General features: G+C 38.0%; 2 protein-coding genes across 2 annotated transcripts; one reads left to right on the top strand and one right to left on the bottom strand.

Moving 5' to 3' along the window:
- Positions 1-6989: 6989 nt before the first annotated feature.
- Positions 6990-15427, bottom strand: LOC116294079 (meprin A subunit beta). Its single transcript, XM_031701614.1, has 12 exons — positions 15305-15427; positions 15082-15162; positions 14583-14726; positions 13923-14037; positions 13129-13313; positions 12732-12950; positions 12057-12224; positions 11293-11472; positions 10466-10621; positions 9589-9851; positions 9019-9134; positions 6990-7258 (listed from the first exon to the last, which is right to left on the bottom strand). The coding sequence occupies exons 1-11, from the start codon at positions 15381-15383 to the stop codon at positions 9048-9050; spliced, it is 1677 nt and encodes a 558-aa protein (XP_031557474.1). The 5' UTR covers positions 15384-15427; the 3' UTR covers positions 6990-7258; positions 9019-9047.
- Positions 15428-24595: 9168 nt separating this feature from the next.
- LOC116294090 (protein yippee-like 1) lies at positions 24596-26039 on the top strand. The gene is made up of 4 exons (XM_031701624.2): positions 24596-24933; positions 25048-25091; positions 25204-25312; positions 25517-26039. Exons 1-4 carry the CDS (start codon positions 24832-24834, stop codon positions 25604-25606), a joined length of 345 nt encoding a protein of 114 aa, XP_031557484.1. The 5' UTR covers positions 24596-24831; the 3' UTR covers positions 25607-26039.
- Positions 26040-27317: the final 1278 nt, after the last annotated feature.

The raw sequence follows: 27317 nt of genomic DNA, 5'->3' as shown, positions 1-27317 counted from the left end.
GCGCGTTGGGAGTCATCATAGCAGCAGGTAGCCTTTACTTACAATGGCGGGCTACGAAGCCAAAAGTAGAACCCGTGCATGTACCGCTAACGTATCACGCACCCGTGCAGGAGCCCCCTAAGAGAAGCAAAATACCCGTGATGGAGTAATAACCTTCTCGCTTTGTAATATAATGTCGACCGCGTTGTTGAAAACTGTTGAAGAAGCAGCTATCATTACTTCCATCGTTGCGGGTATTGGTTGGGTAGGTAAGAAAGTGCTCAAAGAAGACTTTACTGAAGACCCAAGCAAGAGCTTCGCTAATTTTGCTAAAATGACTGCTGCCGTAGGCGGGGCTATCATGGTAAAGGATTACCTACGGAAGGAAAAGTACCTACCTACGACGTAACTCGTGAAAATCCCTGTGATTTTCTAATATATAATGGCTAGCGTGGTCGCAGGTGGAGTTATTGCCGCTTTAGCATTCACTGGAGCTAATTATGGTGGTCAGTATTTGGATAGATTAGTTAGAGGTGATCGCAGCGGAGATTTAGCCGCCGAAAGGAAGAGACACGACTTGGCGCTGGAGAAATATCAGCGAGACGTGGCAGCTTGGAATGAAAAAAGACAAGCTTACAGGGATTGGTTGGATAAGAACTACCAAGACAAGATGCAGGCGGATAAGAACTTCGAAAACACGGACTACGCCTTTAAGCTCTATGCGCAAGCACACCCCGCGGCATTAACGGGGTTAAGAAAGCCTCAGTTCAAGAATTACTACCAGCCTTCTAAGAAACAAAAAGACAATGAATTGGTCTTTGTAGGAGTCGCAGGACTGGCGGGAGGCGTGGCTTTGGCGTATCTGCTCTAACGAAGGAAACTGTGTTTCCTGAAATATATGATCGTCTTTTTGGAAAGCGATAAAAATAACTTTACCACTTATTTGAATCCCCCCATTAAAGCCCATAAGGTTAGGCTGGTTAGTTGCTTTTTGTACAATTCTTGGTATAATTTAGTCAATGCCTTGGTCACTGAGCATAAAGGCGGCGGCAATTATCAAGGCGTATTGCTGCCCGATGGACATTACACACCAATCACCCTTGCTAAGGAGCTCGCCAAGCGCGGTTATACTCTCACCACGGGATTACCGCACGAAATGACCCTCAAACATAATATGCCAAACTATTCAGTAACTTTTGGAAAGTCTGACCCATTGGGATCTTTATTATGTGCCTCGGGCAAGACAATTACCGACACAGCCATACCTGTGAAATGGAAAGTCGCATCCTCTTACGAAGTCTATTGCGACTTGGTCCATAGTTACAACAATGGAGAAAAGTCTTCTCTTATGTCCAAGTTTCCGCCTAAAGGTAATCCATTTGACCTGGTAGAATACACTCCCATTTCTTTGAGCTATGACTTGTCTAATTTGGTAGAAAGCATAAACATCGCCATTAAGGTGGACGGAAAGACGGTGGATTTCAACGGACGCAAGATCAATCTTGTTTTGGAATTCATATAATGGGTCGCGTAGAGGACAAACTCAAAAGGATTTACTATGGGCCTGAAGGCTATTGGAAAGGAGCGTCGGCCATCAAGAAACTCGCGACCGCGGCCAGGGTATCAGATGAAACGGCTAAGAACTGGCTAAGAAAACAAACCCTCTGGCAGGTTTATCTTCCCGTGCCTAAGTACATTCCCAGACCCAGCTTCACCGTAAATGCCCCCAATGAAGTTCATCAGGCGGATTTGCTTTTCTTACCACATGACAAGGTGAGAAAGAAGACCTATAGATACGCTTTGACCGTAGTTGATATCGCAAGCAGATACAAGGACGCCGAACCCATAACCAGCAAGGATTCTGGGGAAGTCGCAGAAGCCCTAGGTAGGATTTATAAGCGCGTCTTGAAATGGCCTAAGCTGCTGCAAGTGGATGCGGGGACGGAGTTCATGGGCGTGGTTACTAAGACCCTGAAAGACCACAGCACTAAGATTAGGAGAGCCGAAGCTGAGTACCACAGGGGTCAGAGCATTGTCGAAAGATTCAATAAGACCCTGGCCGAGCGTCTCTTTGGATACCAGTATTGGAAAGAGCTGGAAGATCCCTCCAAACGCAACAGGGAATGGACCCAGAGGCTCCCCCAGGTCGTCGCGGCTTTGAACAACGAGGCGGCCAGGGCTACGGGAATAAAACCCAGGGATGCCATAAAAAAGAAACACGTGGAACACAAGTCCTTCGTCAGAAGTTCGAGGGCGGTCTTCCCCCAGGAAAAAAGATTAGGCGATGTCACGGTTCGATATCTCTATGAGCCGGGTGAATTAGAAGGAGGATCCAAAAGAGCTACGGATCCTAATTGGTCTTTGGAAACTTACCAGATCCGAAGTGCGATAGCTAAGAAGGGTCAGCCCATCTTGTATTATCTTCATGATGGCCCCACGCGTGGGTTCGTCAAAGAAGAACTGCTTATCGTGTGATGTCCGAATGCTATCGTATGGATACCATCATCACACATCCATCGCTTACCATCAAATGCAGACAGTGACACCTTCTCCTGTGTAACGTTGTGTATTTGATGTCCGTAGCTGCGCAGGCTGTTCATTTTATGTCGCTGTTCCTTACGCGTACGCAGGACATTTAAGTAGGAATCGTGGGTTATGTCCTTCTTAACCACGTATTTTTTTACGCCTTTAGCTTTCTTTTCTACACCGTCCAGCTTTAGCACGCTGTACATCTTTGGTTTCAGCCCCACGTATTCCACGATGGGTTTTCCTTTCATCTCATCTTTCATTTTACCGATTACTTTCTTGTTTTTAGGGGAGTAAAGAAAGTGGTCGCGTGGGTAATCGCTGGTGTCGTATTCATTGATGTCGGGAACACAGTCTTCGTAAATGTCTTCCGTCTGCACCTCTAGTATCAAGGAATCGGTGTCGGTGTATAAGAGGCGGCACTTATCACCGTATTTCGGTTTTAGCTTGTCGTAGTAAAACTCATACATGAGCAGCTTTGATAGGTCTAACACTGTAAACCCCGTGTATACGGGTTTATTCAGGAATAGATTCGCTTTCTTCATGTGAATCACGTAGAAGTTTAACATTTCTACGTATCTAACGAATCCAGGCTGTGACACGTATGCTTCTGCTTCCTCTCTGGTGCTGGCTATCTTTATGCTTACGCGCTTGCGGATGTTCTCCATTGTCTTACCAAATACGCTATTGTTCATTAGTTTAAACAGGTTCTTTTCGAAGTCACTCTTTGCCTGCGTACGCTTTTGTGTGTTAAAGTCAATGTAGGAGCGCATCCATGGTTCCTGCGTGAACTTCAAAACGCGATGGATCTTCTTCACGCGTAAGCCGTGGCGCACATAGAACTGCAGGTTGCGGTAATGCACCACGTACTTTCGCTTGTCCATCAGGTTCATCGTTAGCTTCCTGTACGGTTTGTAGCCAGGGCACATTTCCCTCTGCAGCGGACTCAGCTGCTTAAATGGTATTTCTATTGCTTCTGGTGCTAATGGAAACTCATCGTGCGCGTCGTGCAAGTGCTCTGGGTATTCCAAATCAACCTCCAGCACGTAACCTTTGTCGTCTTCTTTACCTACGTTTAGGTAAAACTCTATGGGCTTTATGTTGTCCCATTCGAAGTCGCGTACAGGTAAGTACTGCGACATTGCCCAACCGTAGAGGTTGTTTGCGTCTAAGTAGAAGATGTATGTGGTTGGTTTCTCCGGGTTGTACTCCACCGTGGGATTGTTCGCTTTTGCGTATCGTCTGCTGGGTCCGCAAACACCGCCGCGGATACCGTCTTCCATAAAGCGGTACATGTCGTATTCCGTTAGGAGATCCAGTTGCGCGTTTGTCTTCTTTAGCAGCGCACTCCAACTAAGCCCAGGAGCCGTGTAGAAGTTCGCTGGATCCAACCCGTAGTATTCCATAGCCATCTTTCTGAAGCTTTGGAAGACGTCCGCTAGTAGTACAACGTCCGATCTTAGGTAGATGTCGTGGTAGTCCCCCATATTCTCACAGGAGTACTTTTCCCACACATCTAACGCATGCTGGTACTCCTCGTCCTTTATACCGGACTCGTTTAGGGTGCTGTAGAATCTCTCTTTGGGTGGTAGGGGTTCTTCGAATCGCTCCCAGGAATCCATGTATTCGTATGGGTAGACTCCTTTCCTTTCCGCGCCGTATTGACTGGAAATGGGGAACTCCGCGTTGTATTTAACCAAGTTTGCTAAGGAGTCCGCCATGAACTGCTGCGAGTCTAAGAACTTCAGCTTGCCCACAGTTACGGACATGTACCTTTCTTTGTTGTTGGGTATGCACTTTACTTCGGAGCCGTCTGTTTCTTGTAAAAGTAAGTGACTGTCGTAACCCCTTAAATTGTGAAAGAATACGGGTATTTCCATTTCTGGGTCTACTTTGAAGTTTATATTGCATTTCCAATGAGCCGCTCCTCTGTATTTACCCGTGATGTGGCAGTGATCTCTAACCTTATCCACATAGAAATCCTCAACGAATGCTTTATGACAATGAATGCAGTGGGTGGAAGGCTTGTTGGGCTTTTCCCCCTTCCTCGCATACCTGCCACATTTGAAATGAGCTTCTCCTAGATACTTTCCATCTTCGTCCCACGCTTTCTTGGCCCGTCTTCCAAACTGGAGAAGCGTATGTTGGCAAATGTGGCATTTCTTTGCCTTGGTAAAAGCCTCCTGGTTCTCTTTGGTAAATACCATCTTCTTTGGGCGTCTTAATTGTTCTCTTATCTCTTCCTCCTCTTCTCGCAATGCTTCTAGAAACTCATTAGCTGCGTTCTTACCTCGGTAAATTACAGGAGGGTCGGCCTTACTATCTGATCTGACTACTATGTAACCAAAGGAGCAGATCTCGTGTAATCCCACCTTATTCGTGGCACCACTTTTCTGCTCTTCCTTAGTTATCAACGCTTCAAAGTCTGCATATATCACGTAAGGCACCTGCATCTGCTTTTGATGGTCTGAGTACGCTAGGTTCTTATCTGTGGGCATCTGGATCCGTTGCGCCACTTCTTCGACTCCGCGACATATTTCGTCGTGATCCTTTAGAGCTTTAACGCTGGTAAAGGATAACAAACAACAGTCGCAGAAGTATTTCTTGCCTTTGTGTTTGGTGTGTCTGTAAAATAGTCTGCTAACATGTTTGACCCACGAATAATGTCCGCCGTGGTAGAAGAGGTGTATTCGTTCTCCTTTACTCTTTGACAGCACTAGTGGCACTATCGTTTGGTCTCTGACTCCGTAAACGTTAATGGCTAGGTCATTTTCCTGCTCGAATATCGGTATGTCTATCAACTGCATTGGGAACTCTACGCCATCCCACTCCAAATCATCTGTTGGGTACTTGCTTGGTCTACATGGATCCTTATCTACTGGATACAGTGCGGATCGTATTGCCCACATAAAGCATCTGTTGTCGTCATTTTTTACGTTGACTATGGCTTTCTTCCTTTCTACCCACGTTGGTAGGGGCACGTAACTTCCTCCTCGTATTGGCACGTACCTTGCCATGCTAACCTCCATACCTTCTACCTCCTCCACTGTCCAACCTGATCCTTCTTTCGTGTAGTTAGACAGCGACTCCATTATTGCTTCTAAGGCTTCGCTGAGTGACCTATCCAGATTCGTGGACTCTAATATAACCAGTGACTTTGATCGCAACATTGCTGTCGTCGTTACCTCATCTTTTGATAAACTTACTTCTACCATTATACTCGCTTTCAGGGCTCCTAATTCTTCTATACCTTTTCGAAGCGTTCTCTTGACCTTCCTTTCTGACTGACGCCAAAACTGTCTAACGTCAATCTCACCGTTGCCGGGTATTGACACCGTTTCGAAATTGCTTTGGGATTCCATCTATATAATAGGAAATATCTTATACCTAATTCCAGACCCTTTTCAGATCGTCGTAGTCATACTCACAATCCTGACAATGCCAAAACAATTTAACCTTAGTCTTAAACTTCTTACCACATCCACAATCATAGCTGCTCATACATTTCGTCTTCATCTTCAAATGCTTCTTCAAGTCCACTTCTTTCTTAAAAGTTCTCTTACAATCTTCGCACTCCATATATAGACTAACATATTTAACTACATAGACACGGGATGCGGGTAATCGCGGTACGAATCGAGGAATTCACTTTAAACGGGTAATCCTCCGGTGGTCGTTGCGCTGGAACCCCCATCCCCTATACTACTTATATAAGAAATAGCTAACTACAGTTCGGCCCAGTTAAAACACAGGTAGCCCAGGCTTACCGTTAGTGTTGAATAACTGAATCGAACGAGAGACAGACAGACAGACAAAGATTATATGGGTATCATATGGGTGCTATCATGGCTTAAAACGAAATGAGCTGTAATTAAGCCATGGGACTGTTCAATATATCAACAACACACGGTGAGAGTTTTATTTGATTTTAATTATTTTAAAGCGTAAAAATGAAAAAATACCCATATGATACCCTTATAATCTTTGTCTGTCTGTCTGTTTCTCGATCGATTCAGTTCAACACTAACGGTAAGCCTGGGCTACCTGTGGTTAGAAAGCTTTTTTGTATCTCATACAGCAGTGCAAACAAAGAGGTGCAGTTTTGGTAGTGGGAATAAGTTACAACTGATTAATAAGCTCAATGACTCAAAAGACATAACTTCCGAATCCTACACTTTTTATGGGTTTAGCTTTTTGTTTCGTTGGAAACACAGGGATTTTAGCTTTTTATGATTGGTAGAATGAAAAAAATGTTAGAGAACCGGCATTTCTTATCTCAAGAATCCCTTAGAATTAGGGTTAGGGTTAGGAGAATTACTCGGACTTTGTCTTCAAATATATCCAAATTTACATCTATCGTAGAAATGAATTTACTGTGTGAGGAGACAAAGCATTTACTTTCCGACGAGAATTTCTTTTATGACCTTGCCGCTTTACAAGTTCAATCAGGATTTAGTGGGCATTATTCAAACTATAGACATCGGTTTAATGCTCGTCAATACTTTAATATCATCAAAATCAAACAGTTTATCCAGTTACAATTAACAATTTATATCTTTAAATATCCTTAAATATAACTCGACGACCATTGGAGATTTATGGGGAACGTGTTTAGATGTTTTGTTGTAGGGTAGGGGTGGGTGGAAATGGGTTTTATCGTCGGTTGATTACGGCATACTACTTTTAGAGTGTCATTTTAGTCCTTTTGTTTATGTGTCGGGACTCTCTTGTGAGTCACTTCCTTGTGGCCAATCTTGAAAAGAGTAAATTTGATTTTAGTATACAACTATTTCAAAAAAAGGTTGTAGAAGGTTGTATTGCATGCTACATCTGTGACATGTTGCATGTCCCATAACAAGTCCAAATTGCACTACACTACCGTAGGAAGGTGGCAGGGGGCATGTTTCCTCCGAAAGTTTGCTTTCGGCACCAAAATTTATAAATCCATGCGGGATTCCTGTGGATTTGGCGGGAAAATGGTGCATTGACCCCTCGCTAAGCTTCTGTTACACTATGGGCGATATGAATACCATCAGCGAAATAGGTCACAACGATATGGAATTTTCCTAAACTTTATCTGCACGTGATTTTTCCAGTATATTTTCTTGACATATGAATATAATTTTAAAGGGACTCTGAGGTGCCAGACACATCATAGCTTAAAATGTACATCAAACCTTGTTGATTTTGAAAATCGAAATGAAAATTCCATGAAATGCGTTTTTTGGGGTGATATCGTTTGTCAAAGTTGCGAAATGACTTAAGCTGGGCTCCCTGTGGAATATCGCGGATTTGATGGCTTGGGATGAATGAGGTGTGATGACGTCAGATAGTGGAACATGTTGGATAGCTGGAGCTGAATCAACCAAATTTCGCTATGGAAGTATGGCTGTTCTTTATCAATTTGAGCCGGAAATTGCTTGAGGAGAAGAATATAATACACCCGATGAAAGTGTGAGCGAGGACAGTGAGCGACAGTGAGACATTCATCCCAAGCCATCAAATCCGCGATATTCCACAGGGAGCCCAGCTTAAGTCATTTCGCAACTTTGACTGACGATATCACCCCAAAAAAGCATTTCATGGAATTTTCATTTCGATTTTCAAAATCAACAAGGTTTGATGTACATTTTAAGCTATGATGTGTCTGGCACCTCAGAGTCCCTTTAACAATTTAGTTTTCTACACTTGTTCTATTAATACTGATTTTTTCTGAAAGCAGTTTCATAAGGATGTAAATTTCATTCGTAATTCAAAATTCGCGCTTTCAGATCTCTGAGCCAATGAGAAGCACAGAATTAATCCAATTAAAAATTGTGTCAAACGGTCGTTTTTGCAAGAATGTAGCCGAATCTGCCTACTTCGTACACACATCATTACTTAATTTCAAACTTAGTAAGCAACAAGCAATATGCAAAACTGATGGAGCATCAAAACATGCAAGAAAACCTTCACTAACCTTCCTCGAAATAGCTGTATTCAAAAGAGTTAAATAACTTTTATAAACTCTCTATGTTTAGTCTTTTCATATTTATTTATTGCATTGCTTTGCTTTACTATAATGACTTTTCTTTATTTGTTTTGCTTTACTTCATTTATTTTGTCCTATTTATAATTTCAAATCTTATTAAACATATCACATACTAATATAACAATAATAATAATAATTATCATTATTGTTATTATTATTAAAAATTATTATTATTATTGTTATTATTGCTAGTGTTATTGTTATTATTATGATTATTATTATTGTTATTATTAAATGTTTATTTCAACGTCTGACATTTTTGCTACATGAAAACAGAATAGTGTGGGCATGAATAGTCAAAGCAAATATCTGCAATACTGATTTTACAAACATTATTATTTTTATTCTTATTCTTATTCTTATTATTGCTATTATCATTATTATCAATTTTTATTAACATCGGTGAGTAAAATAATTTTTCCCACAAATTTTTCCTTAAATTAAATCTTGCAATAATCTTCATAAATATAACGATAATTTACCTTGATCACGGTTTTCATCATTGTGGTGTTTATGCACATGGACCGTCATTGAATTTAATGTCATCAACAGCAATATCTCCTCTATAGTCTCCGCCACATACCATCTCTAATACGATCTACTCGCCACGTATAGAAAAAGGAAAACATTAGTCATTAGTCAAACATATAGGGCTGCAATAGGTAATGAAACTCTATTTTGACTCCAAAAGCAATATGTATTGGTAATAGGAATACATGCTATCCAATTTGGAAATAATTGGATGAAAAAATTCCGAGGACTGACAAAATTGGAAGAGGACGATAAGCGGAGTCCAATTTGGCAGTCAGAGGAATTTTTTGAATTCAATTATTTCCAAATTTCACATGTCGTCCTATTGCAGATTAATTATATCATCCCAAACTATACTACACTGATTCCATAAGTCATAGTTTTCCCTCGAAAAAATGTGAATGGAAACGGTCCAAATTAATCTTTAATTTGGACAAGGAAGAGAATTTGAAAATAATACGATAGTTGATTATATGGGATTATAGAGTGATGATACATTTAAAAAAAGTTATTCAACACACCTTGTAAGTGGAAGCATGGGAGAAATGTACATTGAATTTTTTCCATTCTGCTCCTTGATTACCCGAAATTCCATGCAGTTTTGTCATCTGCCCATTACCAACGTCACGAACATATGCGTTAAGTTGGCCTACTTTCGCACCAAGAGCATAATACCAAAAGGTCAAGCATCGACCACCTGTTGCTGGGAAATCGACGCTCTGAAGTCTAATGGTTGTTCCCTCGTTTCCTAAGCAACCAGATGCTTCTGCGAAGGCGAACTTGCCTGCATATAAATCAAATTTAAAGAAAAAATAATTAATTTTAAAATGAAATCATAAATCAATATCTTGATACATTAATTTTTAGCTACACTAAGGCCAGATTGTCCAGTTCAATTTTTTTCGTTTTGAGATTTTGCCTACAGATTGGTGCAAAGCAAATTAGGCACTAGGTTCCCTTCGAAGGGTGTACATTGCACCGACTTTCAATCCCCTCAAAATTCATATATCTACACAATCAACCCTTTACGAAATTATTAGCAGAAGCTTGATGCTGAGGGTAGTTCTTTTACTTCCCTCCGAGGTAGGGTGAGGAAGTGTGGAGAAACGTCCAAGGACTGCATTTTATGTAGTCATCCGAGTCATGTGAAGGTCTAGACAATTTGTAGATATTTTTTTCAAGGGCAGCACCTTCTCCTCAGTTGATTATTTTAAGACCCACTCGAGAATTTAAACCACGACCTCCTGAAGGAAAGCTTCGGTTCTAAACCTAAAGGGTTTGGCGATTTGATTTGGCCAATGAGTTGGGTCTGGGTACGAAAAAGGATATTTGCCCTGCCTGTCTTCTGGCCCTTTCCATCATAACCTGCCCTCGTCAATATATAGCATAAAACCATACCGCTTCCTGTGGTGTGATCTCCGACTGGTCCTGTGTTAGAACTTTTAGTAGAAGATCCTCTCAGCCAGTCTGGGTACTTAGTTTGGGTGTCTGTCGCGTCTTGTTGCCAGTCACAAAGTGGCTGAGAATCATCATCGAATTCACAGTCTCCCGGACCTATATTAAAGGTATGAGAAAATGAATGTTATATGAAGTCAAAATGATTCCAGAATAAAGTATAGGAAGATCAAAATTCAAAATAGAAAAAAATAAAATAAAATAAGATAAAGTCAAGTCAAGTCAAGTCAAGTCAAGTCAAGTCAAGTAAAATAAAACAAAACAAAACAAACTACAATTCTTTTGTTTTCTATTGTGATTATCTGACTACTACACGTTAATTAGTACACTTTGTTTCACGGGTTGATAAACATAGTTAAGTAAAAAAGAAACGCGAAAACGAAAACGAAAGTCAAATCAAGTCAAGTCAAGTCAAGTCAAGTAAAATAAAACAAAACAAAACAAAACAAAACAAAACAAAACAAAACAAAACAAAACAAAACAAAACAAAACAAAACAAAACAAAACAAAACAAAACAAAACAAAACAAAACAAAACAAAACAAAACAAAACAAACTACAATTCTTTTGTTTTCTATTGTGTTTATCTGACTACTACACGTTATTAAGTACACTTTGTTTCACGGGTTAACGAAAACCGCACTTAGCATAGTTGATAAACATAGTTAAGTAAAAAAGAAACGCAAAGGACACTGAGAAAAACTAGCCAAGACGCAAGAAAAAGCAACAAAAAACAGCAAGGTATTGCACAGAACGATGAGGTGAACTAACCTCCACCACAGGATTTGATTTTACAAACACCAGTTTGGCTGTTGCTTCCAGCACAGGCAGCTCCACCGTATTTGGGTGCTGGGTCATCACACACTCGCGTTCGGGTGTGGCTACCATCATCACAAGTTGCACTACACGCGCCCCAGGCAGACCATTTGCCCCAGTGTCCAGCAACCGGAGCTAAAGATTTGTTCAAAATAATAAAATATCTTAACATAGGTAAATTTACTGAAAAGATGTTTGACCAATTGTTACTCAAGATAGAGTAGCACAACTCTAAAGAGGTATTGCAAAAACAATAAATTGTGAGTCACTAGGGTGATTGTTTTCGATTTTACTTTGATTTTACTTTGATTTTGTTTAACTAGTGACTCACATTCCAAGAAAAACAAAAGAAAACAATAGATTTCGTGTCTACTACTATGTATTACGTTGCCACTATTCTTTCACGGGCTAAGTAAAATCTCACTATGTCTATGGCTATGTCTATACCTTAATGCCAACAATCTGTCGAGATGCATATCTCACGGGTATATTATTTGCACTCTTGTGCCTAACAGTCCAAGTAAAACAAAAGAAAACAATGGATTTCGTGTCTACTACTATGTATTACGTTGCCACTATTCTTTCATGGGGGAAGTAAAACCCGAAGTGAACTCTATTCTTTCATTTCCTATGTAGTCAAAGTGCACGATCAACCTAACCCAACAAAGGCTAGGGACTGTCATAGCCAAATACCATGACACTTGAATAAAGTTACCTACCGTAGCACTCTTCATTAGGGCAAACTTTTGTCTGCTGTTCTATGCCTCCGGGAATAGCAGCATTGCAGGCGGCACTATTCACATTGGTGCAGAACCTTGATCGTTTTTTAAGGCAATTGGCATCACATGGAGAATAAGATGTCCACAGACTCCAACCACCGTCTGTGACTAAAAGCACCAAGGAAAAAAACGTATTATAACAGTCGTGTTACATTGCCTGTTATGGATAGTGATTGCATGGCATGCAAAAGCACAGCACGACACGGCACAGCAATGTACAGTACGGCACGGCATTCTACAGTACTGCATATCATATAGTACGGTATACACGGCCCCGCACAGCACAGCACAACATAGCACTGCACTGCACAGCACTGCATATAGTACAGTAAGCACGGCATGGCACGGCATGGCACTGCACAGCACTGTATAGCACAGCACAGTACAGCTTGTAGGGCGCCGCACGGAATGGGATGCACGGCACGGCACAGCACGGCAAAGGAGTGCACAGGACAACACGGGACGGCACGGCACTGTACAGCACGGTGCGGTATGCCCAGCACATCATGATATAGCATATGTAAGAACACCATAACAAAGCAGAGCGGCAAAGGGCTAAAACGATTGACAGATCCTAATAAATAAATGAACACACATCTAAGAAATTTGATATACCTGAACAGCTGTAGAGATTGTTAAGTGCAATCACATCATCGTTGCTGAATCCCTCTCTCTGTCCAAATACAGCTTCTGGGTTACTCAACAACCGGATAGTCATCTTTCCATCCTTACTGAAAGCATAATTACCATATTGCATGAGGGAGTCAGGATCGTATGGAGTTCCTTGAAGATTAAGTGTTTCTTGGCCATGGGCTTCGAAATTTGAATCCACACCTTGAAAATATGATAATAAAACTTAATATTCACAGAATTAGGTTGACGAAACTGTTATGCATATGTTATACATCCTATGCCCTCTTTGATGCAAAAACGTAAGAAGTGTTAATGAACATTTTAGAGAGTTGAGATCTGCTTAATATTAGTACATTTATGCCAAGGGTCGGGTCTTTACCATCTTTAATATGCTCCCACATGATTTCAATTTTAGTTCCCCGATCACGTCGAGACTGTTCGTGCCATACTCCAACGGCGTGCATCATTTCATGCATGATTGTCCCGACAAAATTGCAACCATTGCCGATTGATATTTCTTGATATCCCCTTGGATCTTGAGCTTGGCCGATAAATGACCAACATCTAAGAAGACCAAAATATTTTATCATGGTTACAGGATATATTGATACTCCCTTTCTCCCGTGACCCCCTCTCAGCATTCGCTACGTTTTAGTAGTGCCACAGCACATTCAGTTACATCATGCACTGTTTTGTTTTGCGTTCTTGAACCTTAAGACTTATAACCCTGAAAATTTCACGCATATCCCAAGGAACTTGAGAAAGAAATTTTTGGGGCAGTGTTCGAAAACCATTAATTATTTACTAGGTGATTAACCAACATGCACTGATTTTGGTCACTCGCAGAACCTTGAAACCCCGCATCTGTACCAGTGTTCCCAAGACTTTTTTAAGTTTTTGCTTTTAAAAAATAATTTCCAAAATATAGACCCTTAAACTGAGTCCCGATAGCAATTTTTTTGGGGGAGGGGAGGGGGGGAACAATGGATTATTTCTTTCTTTTTTTTTTTTTTTTTGCATAAGAAATTACGGCAAATTGTTTTGACCCCATAGCATTAGCCCAGACGCACCGATATTAATTGATTTTGATTTTGACAAACGCTATTTTATTAGTTTCAAATTTAGAACTTGCCCCAATCTCTTGTTCAGTCTTCTACTTGAAAATACACTTACCCTGTAAGTTTTTTAAAGAGCAAATAGTAAGGCTCGTTAGTTCTTTTAACCCACTTGATGCAGGTTTTATCGTGGAAGTTTGCAATAGCCTTAGTGATATTGCTTACTGCATCACCTGAAATATTCAATACCAGATACAAGTTGGTTACCCAATTTTAAACGTTTTGAATAAATAAAATTTTTTTAAAAGTCTCTTTATGTTTTCTGTATAACGACATTCGTATAAACCCCTTACATGTGACGTCAAAGAAGCTCGATCTGGGGGTTAAAACAAAAGAATTCCAATCTTCTGAGAATTTAAATCTGGTTATTTTGTCCCTCAGATCGAGCTGCATTCCAAAGTGCTGCAGGGGGTGTATATGCTTTTGTAACTCTGATGATGTGTGTTGGGTAAAGGTGCTCGATGTGCCGCCTTAATTCATCTTTTGTTGTATTTTCCTGTGGTGAGCTGACGTCATTACTATGACAAAGCTTTATTAGCCCTCCTGGACGCCCATAATACCATGCGATTTAAGATGGCCGCCATATCTTCGAAGTGGTCCATCAACACACTGACTAAAGTGGTAGGCACACAGCCGCGATATAAACCAGAAGGGGAATGTTTCTCTCGTTTTTATGCTCCTACTTTTACTAATCGAATCATCAACTTTTAAAACTTACTTAGTGAGGGATCGATGACATAAGGAATGATACGACTTTTCCATAAATAATTTACTTCCCTATGGGTGCTGCTTCGTTTCTCGTTTCGGATTTTGGGGTTTTTCGCGATATCCCCGTCAATCAAATTCGAATCTGCGTCAGTTTCTGTCGAGAGAAAAAAAAAATAAGCGCAATTAGTATAAGGGAAGGAGCAGTGCACATCGTGAATTTTTTAAGTCTGGGCTTTAGAAAGTAGGCGTTTACCTGAGAGTTTCATAACAGAATAAATTCTGAACCAAGAAAAAAAACACATGATAGTACCCATGAGAAACAAAATGATGAAACTAGGTATGATTGTGTCAAACCAGAAGAGAGTTTATTTTGAGGGAAATATAAATACATTCACTTTCCTTCTAAGTGTCCCTACCACTTTTACTCCCTCCCAGTGGCGAGAGGAATTAATCATATTCTCATTATTTTCGAATCCAATTATCTTTTTTGACTTTTAATTTCAAAATACCTTCGTTCACTAGTAAAATACGATCAACGAGATTCGTATCGGGGTTTTCCAACAATTCTTGCCGTTTTTGACGACGCGCTTCTAAAACATTAAAGTAATGAAATTAGTTAAAGATAATTGCAAAATTCAAAAAAACTTCTTCTCAGTGACCATCCAAACTTTTAATAGCCGTATTTTTCAACTCATAACGTATTTTTCAAGCAATCGATATTTTGTGGCTTACCTTCTTCTGGAGTTAGTCTACTAAAAGGAGTAGCAAGGGCACACCCCAACAGTAGCAAGAGAATCCACTGAGTAGCCATGCTCACATACAGTGCTTAGTAATGGGAGCTCTCACAATGTTATTCCTTTTATATTCTAGTTTAGGGAACTTTGATGACGTCGATTAATGTTCCTCGGGTTGGTCAATAATAGCAGAATTCTCACAAGATGTCATGGATTATTTTTTGTAATTATTAAGCTTTGAAGCAAAATCTGCCCTGTTCCCGTTATAAAGAGAACCATTTGTCAAGTTATGACTGGTCTGTCGGATTGAAATGATGAACGATGAACTGTAATAACGACGATTAAAGCGTTTCGTAAAATGGCTTTAAATAACTCTTAAAAATAAATAATTCAAAAAATTTATATATTTATAAAACAATTGTATAAAAATATTTTAATTTAGCTTTCAACTACTTTGGCGCTTATTCCCGTCCCTCGTTATAGGGGCTTTGCACCATCACGTGACGGCACGACAGCCGTGTTAGATGGCATGAAAAATGCAATTACATGATAAAGAATGCAAAGGAACTTAATTGTTGCCATCTAACCACAGGCAGTCGAAGGCGCCGGCACGTGATGATGCAAAGCCTCTATTGAGTAAATAAACCCCTTCTGGCGTCTGGGATATCAGATAATAATGTCCAAGGATGAGAAATGGTCTGGGGAAAAAACACGGTTGTTCGAGAAGCGAAACTTCGTGAATATATGTGATATTTTAAGGATTTCTCACAGGATGTCATGGTTTTTATTTATTAACGACAAAAAAATGTGCTTAAAGTTGCTATTTAGTTATGAACAAAAATGGTCAGTTTTCTCATTAGAAAGGAAAACGACCCGACCATTAAAACAATATTTCGTCGTTATAGTTTTTAATGACTTATTGTTAATTTTGTCCTCTTGCAAAATTCTAAATTTAAAATAAGCTAAAGAAGATTTAAGCCTTCCTAAATACATCCTTATATTTTTATTGTTAGCATAGGTTGCTGTATGTAGAGGATAAAGCGTTAAATCCTATATAGACTTGGATAATTTATATTTATTTTATTTTAAACGCAAGTACAGACCATCTACAGTTAAGATGAGGTGTGGCCACCTTCGGAGAACTGTAAAGTGGCCGTTAAATAGAGGTTGATTGTAAATAACTTCTACACGCAATACGTAAAACATACCACTGCATGTGAAAGTTAGGGGTATTCAAAAGCCAAGTTTAGGGTGAATGTTCGACAACTTAATCAGTCCCCGCCTCCAGTTTAAAGCACGAATTAAGTTAGCTGGGATCAATATTGTTTTGCAATTTATCTTTTTATCATTATGCACTCTACATGAAAGCAAAAGGTGGGAGGTACCGTTAATTACAGCTGTCATCCAAGCAGGCACGATGTTAGTTAGATGCTGGCTGAACTTTTAAACTGGAGAACCCATATGCAAGGTCGAACTAACTTTTTTGAGCGTTTTCTTCATTCCGGTCTAGGGCTTATCAGTCACAATGTATTTCTTTTTAATAAAAGTTACGTTAGCCTGGAATATTAGATGAACATTAACATCATCATCAACAAAACAACAACAAAAACCTTGAAAAAAAAAAAAGCAAGCCTTTAAGAGAATTTTGTACAGATGCCCTTCCCCAAGCTCGAGTCCGACCGTAAAGTGCCGTCATCTGCACAATTTTACACAAAATAAAATTGAGGATTTTAATTTTAAAATTTTTTTAACATCCTCAATGTTGTTTTGTATGAAATTATGCAGATGACGGTGATCTAAAATCACTGCTGGACTAAACGAAATTTATTGCCGGCGTTGAAGCGCGAAATAATTAGTAGACCGACAGAGATTATGACCATTATTTCTTATTTCCTTTTTGTTTTGTTTGTTTGTTCGTCTGTTTTTATTGTTTGTTTACTTGACTATTACGCATTAACAAGTAATTTTTATTTCGCGAGTTAAGTGAAATCACTCTAAAATCCCTAAAATGTCTCCGCCCTTATCGAGGGAATTTATCCGAAGTCTCCGGTTTGCTCGACTCCACGATGCTAAATTCCATTTCAATCTGTGAGTTTTAGCCGTGCGCTACCGTGCGTTGAAGTTAGATAATGATCAGTAAAGGGGTTGTTTCACAGTTCGGGATTCTATAAAATTATTTCGCTCGGTTTTCGTTCTCAGAAAATTTTACGCTGGGTACGCTATTTTGGTAGTATCTTGATTTTAAAACAAAGAAAAATGGGGCACCTAAATGGTTTTCGAGATACTTTTCCGTAAATAAGTGAAAAATATAAATCTAAGAAAAAATCTGATTGCAAGGGGATGATTGACAGCCAAATTTACGAAAAAATCCACCTGTTAACAAATTCGAATTATAAGCATTTTGACTGCATCGCATAGATTGAAAGTTTCATAAATCCTTATCACTAACTCTTGATTACATGCTTTTGATTCAGAAAAGTTAAAGAAAGTCATATTTGATGGCCATGAAGCCATATTTTCTGCATTTGTTTGGTGTTTTTGATGTTTTTAGAAAAGTTTCTTTGATACCTTAGGTTAAGCTAAGGTCGAAGGATAGTTTGGGAGCGGTATACATGATTTAGCTACAGGTCAGAAAAGGAGGAGACCCTCAGTCATACAAAAGGGGGATTACACAGAATTTAGAATACTTCTTTTGCACGGAAAAATTAATCCCTTTCGATTTTATTTTTTATAATAACTCAATTGCTAGACGTATCGATATTTTCTAGTTACCGTGAAACGTCCCTGTCACGAAATTCAACTTGAAAATGTTGTCAAGCGGCTAAGAAATTACAAAGAGTTAATAAGAGATATAATAAAAGATAGTCAGAAACCGAAAAACATTCTTGATGCTCGTATGTAAATAGGAGCTTTGCATGATGGCGTCGTTGACCTCTACTACCAGACTCCCTTACAAACTTTCTTTTGGTTCAGTTAATTAGCACCAATTGCCTTAAGAAGTTTTTCTTATGATGGGGCAAAAGTCTGGAACTCCCTACCAGAAAATGTAAGAAATTGCAAATCACTGGCCAAATTGAAATCTGAAATTGCCACTCACACTCTATCTCTTAGTATCTATAAATTAAATTATTACTTAATTTACTATGTATTATTGTAGCTTTATTAACAGTTATATCTATTTTATTTTTAGTTCTATTTTTTTATTATTATTGATTAGAATATAAAATAGTATTAGCTTTTCATTGTAATGTTTATCCACACGCCCCTTGTGGAAATCAGCTTTAGTTGACGAGGCAAGCGTGTTTAAATAAAGTTTACCTACCTGGCACTGAAAGCTAACATAAAATAGTTCAGTACCCTATACTAACAATTAACATTTTGATATTCTCTGCATGGGAATTCAAAAACTTATCACAGATGTTTTTAAAAATCCATCATTCCTGTGAATAACAGCATGTGTTCCGATGCAGTTCCCTTCACTCCCCGGCTCCAGGGGATTAATAACTAGTGGTATTGGCTAATTGAATATCAAGTTTATTCTGAGATTCCGTACTGATGAGTCAGCAATAATTCATTTATTTACAGTGCCGGAATACCATCATCAGCATCACCGTTGTCCCTTGACGTGTCCGAATCTACGCCAAACATTAATTATTCACATTAAAAATACAGAGTTGCTATCACTTGGACAAGTCCCTCAAACAGTACTGAAGCGAGATAAAATAACAAAGTCAGTAATGATATTCAGTTAAATGAGAAAATGTGTGCATGTGAATTATCGTAATGAGCCCTGAAGCATACGTTTTCCCGTTACCCAGCAGACTTAATTCTTTTATTTACTCCATTGAGCACCATGTTGTCAGTCTTGAAGTTATCATTTTTTGTGTGCTAGGTTACCACTGTTTGTAGTTGGTGTTATCAAAATAGAAATTACTAGAAAAGTGAATCCTAGAATTACTAGAAATTTACGTCTCATAATAGAGCTGTTACTGCACGGTAAGATTGACGTAATTCGAACGAAAAGCCACTTCCGGGTTGAAATTGATAATTACTTCTACAGACATTTTTCTGGTTTTTTTTTTCTTTTTCTTGTTTTTTTTTTTTTTTTTTCATAGCAGAATTTTCTATTCATATATCTAATTGTTGAAGGTAGAGAATTTATCCTGGGAATAAGTTGTGGCGATATTTTAGCGATCTTTCGTGTGATTGGACCCGGAAATACGTCACAACTTAAAAGCCCTATATGAAATTAACCTTGAAATGTATTCATCTTTTAATGCTTTTGATACAACGAATCCGGCAACGAATTCAATATTCAATATTTTCAAGATGGCGGCGAAAACGAGAGAGACTGTGGACGAGTATTTTGGTTCCCAAAGCACGCTGGGTCCAAGTTTTTGGGACCCATACGTCCTTTCGGTCATTGTACCGTTACAGTCTCTAAGCGTGGAGACGGAACGGACGAGCGAGAGACTGTGGAAGAGTCTAGCATTTCGGCCTGAGGGCCGAAACAAAAAAAATTATGACCCTCCCCAAAAATACTATACCAGAAATCCTGATGGAAAAAATATTTTATTAACATTTCATTTTCTTAAGTCAAAAAAATTGTGGCCCTCCCTACACCCATTATTTAAAAAAAGCAACCCTCCCCAAACACACATCCAAAAAAATATGGCCCTCCCCATAAATTTAGTGGCCCTCCCTCCCACCCCCCCGTTAAATAATGATAACTCCCTTAGGACAAATCATAAACCAACAACAAATTAAAAAAACTTGCATTTCTTCAAAGATGGATCAAGAAGTGTCCTTCAAGAATTCAGGTGTGTGTTTTTTAGCAAACAATATTATATTATTTAATGCTGATTTTGACAAGAATTCTTATCGACAAATCAAAGAATTTCTCTCAAACGTTTTAATATTTCTATGGATAAGGTTAATTGATTTTAATGCTGGATGAAATATAATCCGAAGACCAACTATCGTATGTTTTTCGTTCAAAAAAATACAGCTTTGTGTGCCTCCTATCGCGAGGTCCCATCGGTAAACAAAACAAGAGTTTCATTCAATAATTTTATATTTTTCTATGGATAATTTTTTTAAAAATTGAATGAAATATAAAATTGCACCAAATATTTAACTGTTCAGTATTTCGAGCTAGTATGATTATACAAATGATTTGGAATTTGTGTTGTTGAAAGATGTTATTGTATGAAGACCTTGTCTTTCACTTTAAAAAGCTACTATATATTCAAAAACATCTACAAATTCCAATTTAACTGACAAGGAAGTTCATCATTTTCTATTTTGCATTGCCGATTTTTCTATTTTCTACTTTTCTATTTTCTATTTTCTACTTTTCTATTTTCTATTTTCTATTTTCTATTTTCTATTTTCTATTTTGCTATTTTGTCTCAGTTGTTTTTCGAAAACTTTTCGGTCGTTGGTGATTCAGTTTCCGTATCTTTCTCGCTCATGATAACAGATTTTTAAAAAATCGAATTAAAATCGAATATCAAAATCTAGTATTTACAGCTTGTTTTCAAGCTTATCTAAAAGTAGTTAAGGCTCATACAAAAGGAATAAAAATATTTTAATGAAGAATTAGGATCAGAAAACTATTTTGAACTGATGACACATTTCACAAGTTTAGTTAGTTAATGATATCCAGCCAATTTTCTCTCGCTGATGCTACCTAATCATTTATTTTCTTAATTTCATTGCGGTAAAAACACGGTTCTTACAAAAACCTAAACTCTTCATGGATAACCAAACATTGTCATGTAAAAGAAGTAAAAGTAAGCTTATGTTTTGCTCACCTTTTCTTTTAATATAAGCAGTTTTCTATTCAGTGTCTTTGTATGCCATGTTCATTTGTCCATAAAAAGATAGGAAATCTCCGAAATTTGGATTTTAATAAAAGACATCCAAGGTAAATTTCACTAAACTTGACATTTTATTGGATTATCTGTACTTATCATTCGTTTTTCAAATAAAATTAACAAGGAATTCATTTTTTCATTCATTCAATTTTTTCACTTCATGGTTTCCCTTATGGGGGACATTGTCTTCATCTCGATGGAGACAAAAAATCGAAGATTTTTGCCCGATGGATTTTATTTTCATCTTTCAGTTTTATCTAAATTGGGCTCCCTCTGCTATTGGGAGCTCCGCTTTTAGGCAGTGCCTAAATATATATATATATATTACTTCTTTGGACTAACCACATGCGCTTCTTGAGCGCCTTTACGGTCAAACTACCTCAAGCGTGAACACGTAGAGGTCATTAATGACTTTATTTTTGGATTCTTGATTTCATTATTCGATTCGAACATTCATTAATGAAAACGAATCTTCAATATTCAAAAAAAAAAAAAATTTGAAAATTCGGTTAGCTTGGCATGTAGGCTCTTATTTATAGCGCAAACGAGAAGGTAAGTCATTAATATTACATATTCCTTGCACAAAAAGTTGTTTTTGCACTTCAGTTGCATATATGCTTGGCTTTTGTATATGCCAGGCTTTGAAGATTCGTTTTCAATAATGAATGTTCGAATCGAATAATGAAATCAACAATCCAAAAATAAAGTCATTAATGACCTCTACGTGTTCACGCTTGAGGTAGTTTGACTGTAATTTTTTCTATTTTCCTGTCTTCTCCACGACAAAATGGGAAAGTTGCGCAATAGTACCCAGGGGTCTTCAGGAACTTACCCAAGAGACCTTTGCGGGCATCTGCTATGGGGTTCACATCAATAGTCCAACCAATTATCATGTACCAGATGTCAATCAATGTCACTATGTTGTCAAGTGATTATGAGAGGGCGGAGCTAGCAGATCACGTGGCAGAGGTTTATGTCTACGCATGCTTCACTTCGTTGACTGCTGACATGACAATATAGATATTCTTATAGCCTACATTTATGTATTTATATTAACTGTTTTGGCTTCAAAGTCTACTCACAAAGGAACATGAGGTACATAGCAATATTTATTTTAAGATTCTATTTGATTTAAGAAGCAAAATAAATAATTTGCTAAGCACATTCCAGGGTTTGATCTTTGCCGTTCGAAGCGTTATGATCTCCTTTAATTTTTCTTCAAAAAAATGGTGATTCATTAAAAAATATCGATAAATTATAACATTATAAAATATAAAGCAATTATCAGAGAGATCTGGAGCAAATATTAGACCGTATTTACGTTTTAAATGAAGTATTTTGATTTTGAAGCGAGCTATACATGCTCGAACAACAACCTAATTACGTATGCCAAAATCCGGACCGGAACTGGAATTGCAGTTCCAAATTGAGTTATTTGTCAGTACTACTTTATCAGTATTTTTGGAAGATCAACCAACTAAATACTCCATGCATGTTGAAACCAGGTCCTCCACTCCCCCTTCCAGGTATCCCAGTCAACGCTGCCTACTGCGTCTAGTTCTAAGGAACCGAGAAAGAGGGAATCTTTACTTCATATTTCCGTTACAGTTGAGTTTACAGTTCAATCACAGGTATCCCAAACTTGGTTTCTGTGGTGTCCTGTTATAAGGAAATGTATGGGCTTCATCAAAAATATCAATAACATCATTGAAACGTGAAATAAAGCCTCGAAATTTTACCCGATCATTGAGAAATATCACTTCTTTCGGTTATTTTTTGAATTTAGCCCGTTTTAAGATTTTTTCCCCACCAGTAAGTGGTGGGGATGAATCCCCATACATTTCCTTACCACAGAAACCAAGCTTGGGCTACCTGTGGTTCAATATTCTTTTGAAAGATATTGCCGAGTTTCATGTCGGAGGATGCAAGGACACGGAGAATATCTCCATTTGCCAGTGATTTTTGTTCATTCGGTCAAAATCGGGCTGCATTGATTGAGCTTGTTTTATATAACTACATATGCTTGCTATATCCAGCCTTGACAACAGTTATCCGGTCTCCCCAATTTCTTCACTGTCTATGAAAACCGGGAATAGCGCGCTAATGCAAAGCCGTTGCCATCTCAACCCAAACACGTCTTATCTCTTGTAAGTATGGTGGAAGTACGTAGCTAGGTTTTCGTGGGCTGAGTCGATGATGGAAAACAACTAATCAGCTGTTTCCTTTTTTCCGTCAACAGTTGAACGCTAACATAGTTTACTCCGACGAAGCCTAGCGTCCGAAACGTCAGTAAGTTTTTTCATCTTTTCACGGTCTATAATTTACCTTTTCATCATTACTGTTTAGTTTGAATAGAGAGGGACTGGAACCCTCCATTATTAAATATGGTCAGCAACCAAGTTTAAGATATATTTGTTGGAAGCGATCAGTTAAGAAATTTTGCTCTAAGTTTTTGAAATTCGAAAAAAAAAATTCCGATTGTGTCCTAGACAAGGTGCAAGTTAATGTAAGCCAGTATTAAATGTTGGAGATACAATAGTTTAACAATAGTTTTTTTTTTTCTTTTTTTTTTTTAATGAAACATTTTAATGAAACTGATTTTGATGCTCGCAGATATGATTCATAATGACCCTTCTTAGACCCGGATATAAGCAAAGCCGACTCAATAGGAAATACGTGCACAGAATAATATATATTGTTCACACAATAACATCGTGTGGCTCATCTTTACCTCGTGCCAGTACTTAATAATGGCTGGTTGGATGTCGCGGTTGTTGGTCTAAATGGAAGACGTCCTTTATTATCAGTCAACTGATTTCAATTTCTCGTTTGCACGTTTTCAAAATTAACTAGAACAGTAGAAGACGCGCGCATTACTGATTACTGAAAACTGATACTAAATATAGCTTATGGCCTGATTCTAGTTTGTAAATCTCTTACCCATAAAAGGTTAAATGCTCAAGAATTACAACCTCCGTAATGATTTGTGTTTTATATCCATGGTCTGAGTTTAAGAATAAAAAAGGATTTAAAAAATACGGTTACGACTGAATGATTCTTCGTTAATAAGACAACAAAATGATCTAAGAATAATATGAAAACAAACTTAACTCATCTTAACGACGGAAATTCGTATTTTAATTCCAATGTTGTTTTTTTTTTTTATTCTATTATTTTTTAGCCAAATGATTATGTTCGCACATCATACTTTCCTGTGTAAAACACATCTTTTGTCATGATGTTGTCATGGGCAACGAGCTGGAACGGTGCCATCTTTGACAGTTTTTGTTTCCTCTACGGTTCATGAGCTTTCATTGGTGAGATTTTGACAGCCATTTGTTATGATTGGTTTACCCTGACAAAGACGAACTGGTATCACGTGGACTATTCGCGAGCTAAAAATGATAACACAGAAGACAATCGAAAAAAATTTTCAAAACAACATAGATGAATGTTGATCTATTTGTTCGGCCTTTAGTGCTTAAGCATTAGCCAGTTCACCAGAAGAAAAAGAACAGCTTTATTACATATAAAGTCGAGAAGAAGTCAAGAAGAAGACAATAAGACATCTTTTGTTGCAAAAGATTGTGTCAATTTTCCGCGAAAATCGGTTCGTGCGATCTTCCATGCCTCGATTTTGTCCACAATGGTGAAAACGTTCCAAGATTATCTCGTTGGCTGCCATCGAAGGTATAGCTGTATCCACTGCAGAGCTCACCTGGCAAATCATGATGAACTTATTTCTAAGGTTAGTGTATTATTTGAAGTGAACCTTTTCGGTGGGCAAAATTATCGATCCAAGAAGTTGAAGAACATCAACAACCTATCGAGCACTACGAAACATTTAGTTTGTTTATTTCAGTCATTTCAAGGGAGCCAAGGACGAGCATACCTTTTCAATAAAGTGTAAGTTCGCCTTATTAATTTCATTCCAATTTCATTTTGATCGAGCAACAAACCATTTTCTGCTGTTTGTATGTTTGAATTTTGAGTTTCATTTTAATGTTATTTATTATAGTGTCAATGTTGGTTGTGGTCCAGCCGAAGAGAGGGTCCTCCTGACGGGCTTACACGCAGTTTCTGACATCTACTGCGAGTGTTGTAAAACCACACTGGGTTGGAAATACGTGAGTATAATATATATGTATATTTTTTTAAATAGCACGATTTTCGATTTCATTGGAGAAACGAAACGATATAGATCGTGTGCTTCCGCTGGTTCGTGGACATTGAGGTCTTGCTGCTGAATGAATGCCATGTCGAATGAAAATTCAGTTATTGATAAATAAACATTATGCTGAAAAATAAGTGTATTTTTCATTGTCTTTCAGGAACATGCTTTCGAAAATAGTCAGAAATACAAAGAAGGAAAGTTCATTATTGAGATGATCCATATGATAAAGGACAACGGTTGGGAATAATGATTTTGTCTGTTTTTTTTATACGGTCATTATTAGGAAGAGAAGACTGGAGTTTTGTACAGTAAATGTATATATGATAATATTATGACTGAAATTTATATACACAGCCTAAAAGATATCACTAACTGAAAAGGAAACGTTTCGTTTTTGAGTAGAATCTTTTGGTTGCGAAGATCCATAGCTACATTTTATGAATGGAGAGAATGACGATGTTGTAAATAGAGAAAGTAATGAAATCGCTCCAGTTTTGAGCGCTCGAGTTTTATTTTAAAGAAAGATTTATCGATTTATATAAACGAAGGCACAAAGTCATGTCATAATAACTTATTGTAGTTTTTTGTTTTTTATCTTCGATTTAACGAGGATTTTAATATTGTAAATATAACCAAGAAATCGTCGAACTTGACATGCAAAATTAAAAAAATGAAAAATCTATTTTCGTTTTTGTTACTTATATTAATAAAAATCAAGGCTTCGTGGTCTGTATACTTCTAAGTATATAACTTTATTCCTTTGCTAGTCATAGTTACTTATAAGTTATTACGTAGCGAAGTTGGCTCGTTCGTATTTTTGTTTTGATCGAGCTAAGTCCTGTGTTTACTTCACTCCTGCCTTTGATTGGTTGATATCTATCAGCTGTTCATTTACATAACAATACTGTCAAAGTATCTTATTTCGTTTCGCGATGACATAAATCAGGGAATTTACCAAGAATATCTTTTGCTTTCGTTATTCATTATATTGGATCTCCAGTATAAAATATAAGACCTCTGGGAATAGCAGCTGTTATACTGACATTGTACCCCACCAACGTAGATAAAGGGCCATTTGTTTTGATGTGATGGGTGAAAAAATGGGCTCGTTAGGTTTTTGGAGTTTTCCATTAAACTAGGGTCCTATAATTTCTCTCATCCCCTTCCCACAAATATTGAACAAGTTCAATTTTATCAAAACATTAATGATGTTTAATGGAAATCGAGAAATTAAGTGACGTAGAATTCGATATTATTTGCAAAATTGTAAAACTAAAGTGTCGTGAAATAACGGAATCTCGAAATTATAGGAGGCGCATCACGAAAATTTTATATTTTATTAGAAAGGGAAAAACGTTTAGCAAAGTACTCTCAAGCTTGAAATCATGAAGTCTAAAATATTAGCCAGCATCAAAAAAAAATTTTTTTTGAGTCAAAAGAAGTAAACTTCTTACTTGACTTGTCTTTCTTATTTTCAATTTCTGCTGCCTCTGCATTTCCTTATAGAGATTAGCTATTAGTAAAAGGAAAGAGAATTTTATAGACTAGAGTGCAAACAATTAATCCGCGAAACACATTACTAAGGCTGCGTTCAGAATGTATGGCAGAGGAGGGTTAGGGGGGGGGGGGGGGGGAGGTGAAATCTTTAAATGACAAAAAAATTCTTAAGACCCCCCTGAAGTCCCCTAAAAAATAACTATTCCCCCCCCCCCCCCCTTCCCCCGGCAATCTCTCGTAGCTTCTTCAAAAAATTTTGCATTCCCCCAATCCTCTGAAAATGTTTTTCAAACCACCCCCCCCCCCCCCCCCCAATTTACTGGTAAAAATTTTTCCGATCCACCACTAAATTTCATCTGCCCCCCCCCCCCCACCCCACCCTCTCTGCCATACATTATGAACGCAGCAGAAATAGTACAAAATAGTGCTAACTAAACAATAGAAACCATAGAATTTGCATG

Source organism: Actinia tenebrosa, unplaced genomic scaffold, assembly GCF_029948245.1.
Source record: "Actinia tenebrosa isolate PJP-AT-01 unplaced genomic scaffold, QUT_ActTen_1.0 PGA_scaffold1__47_contigs__length_23844297, whole genome shotgun sequence".
NCBI lineage: Eukaryota > Metazoa > Cnidaria > Anthozoa > Actiniaria > Actiniidae > Actinia > Actinia tenebrosa.
This window is presented reverse-complemented; position numbering and strand designations above follow the sequence as displayed.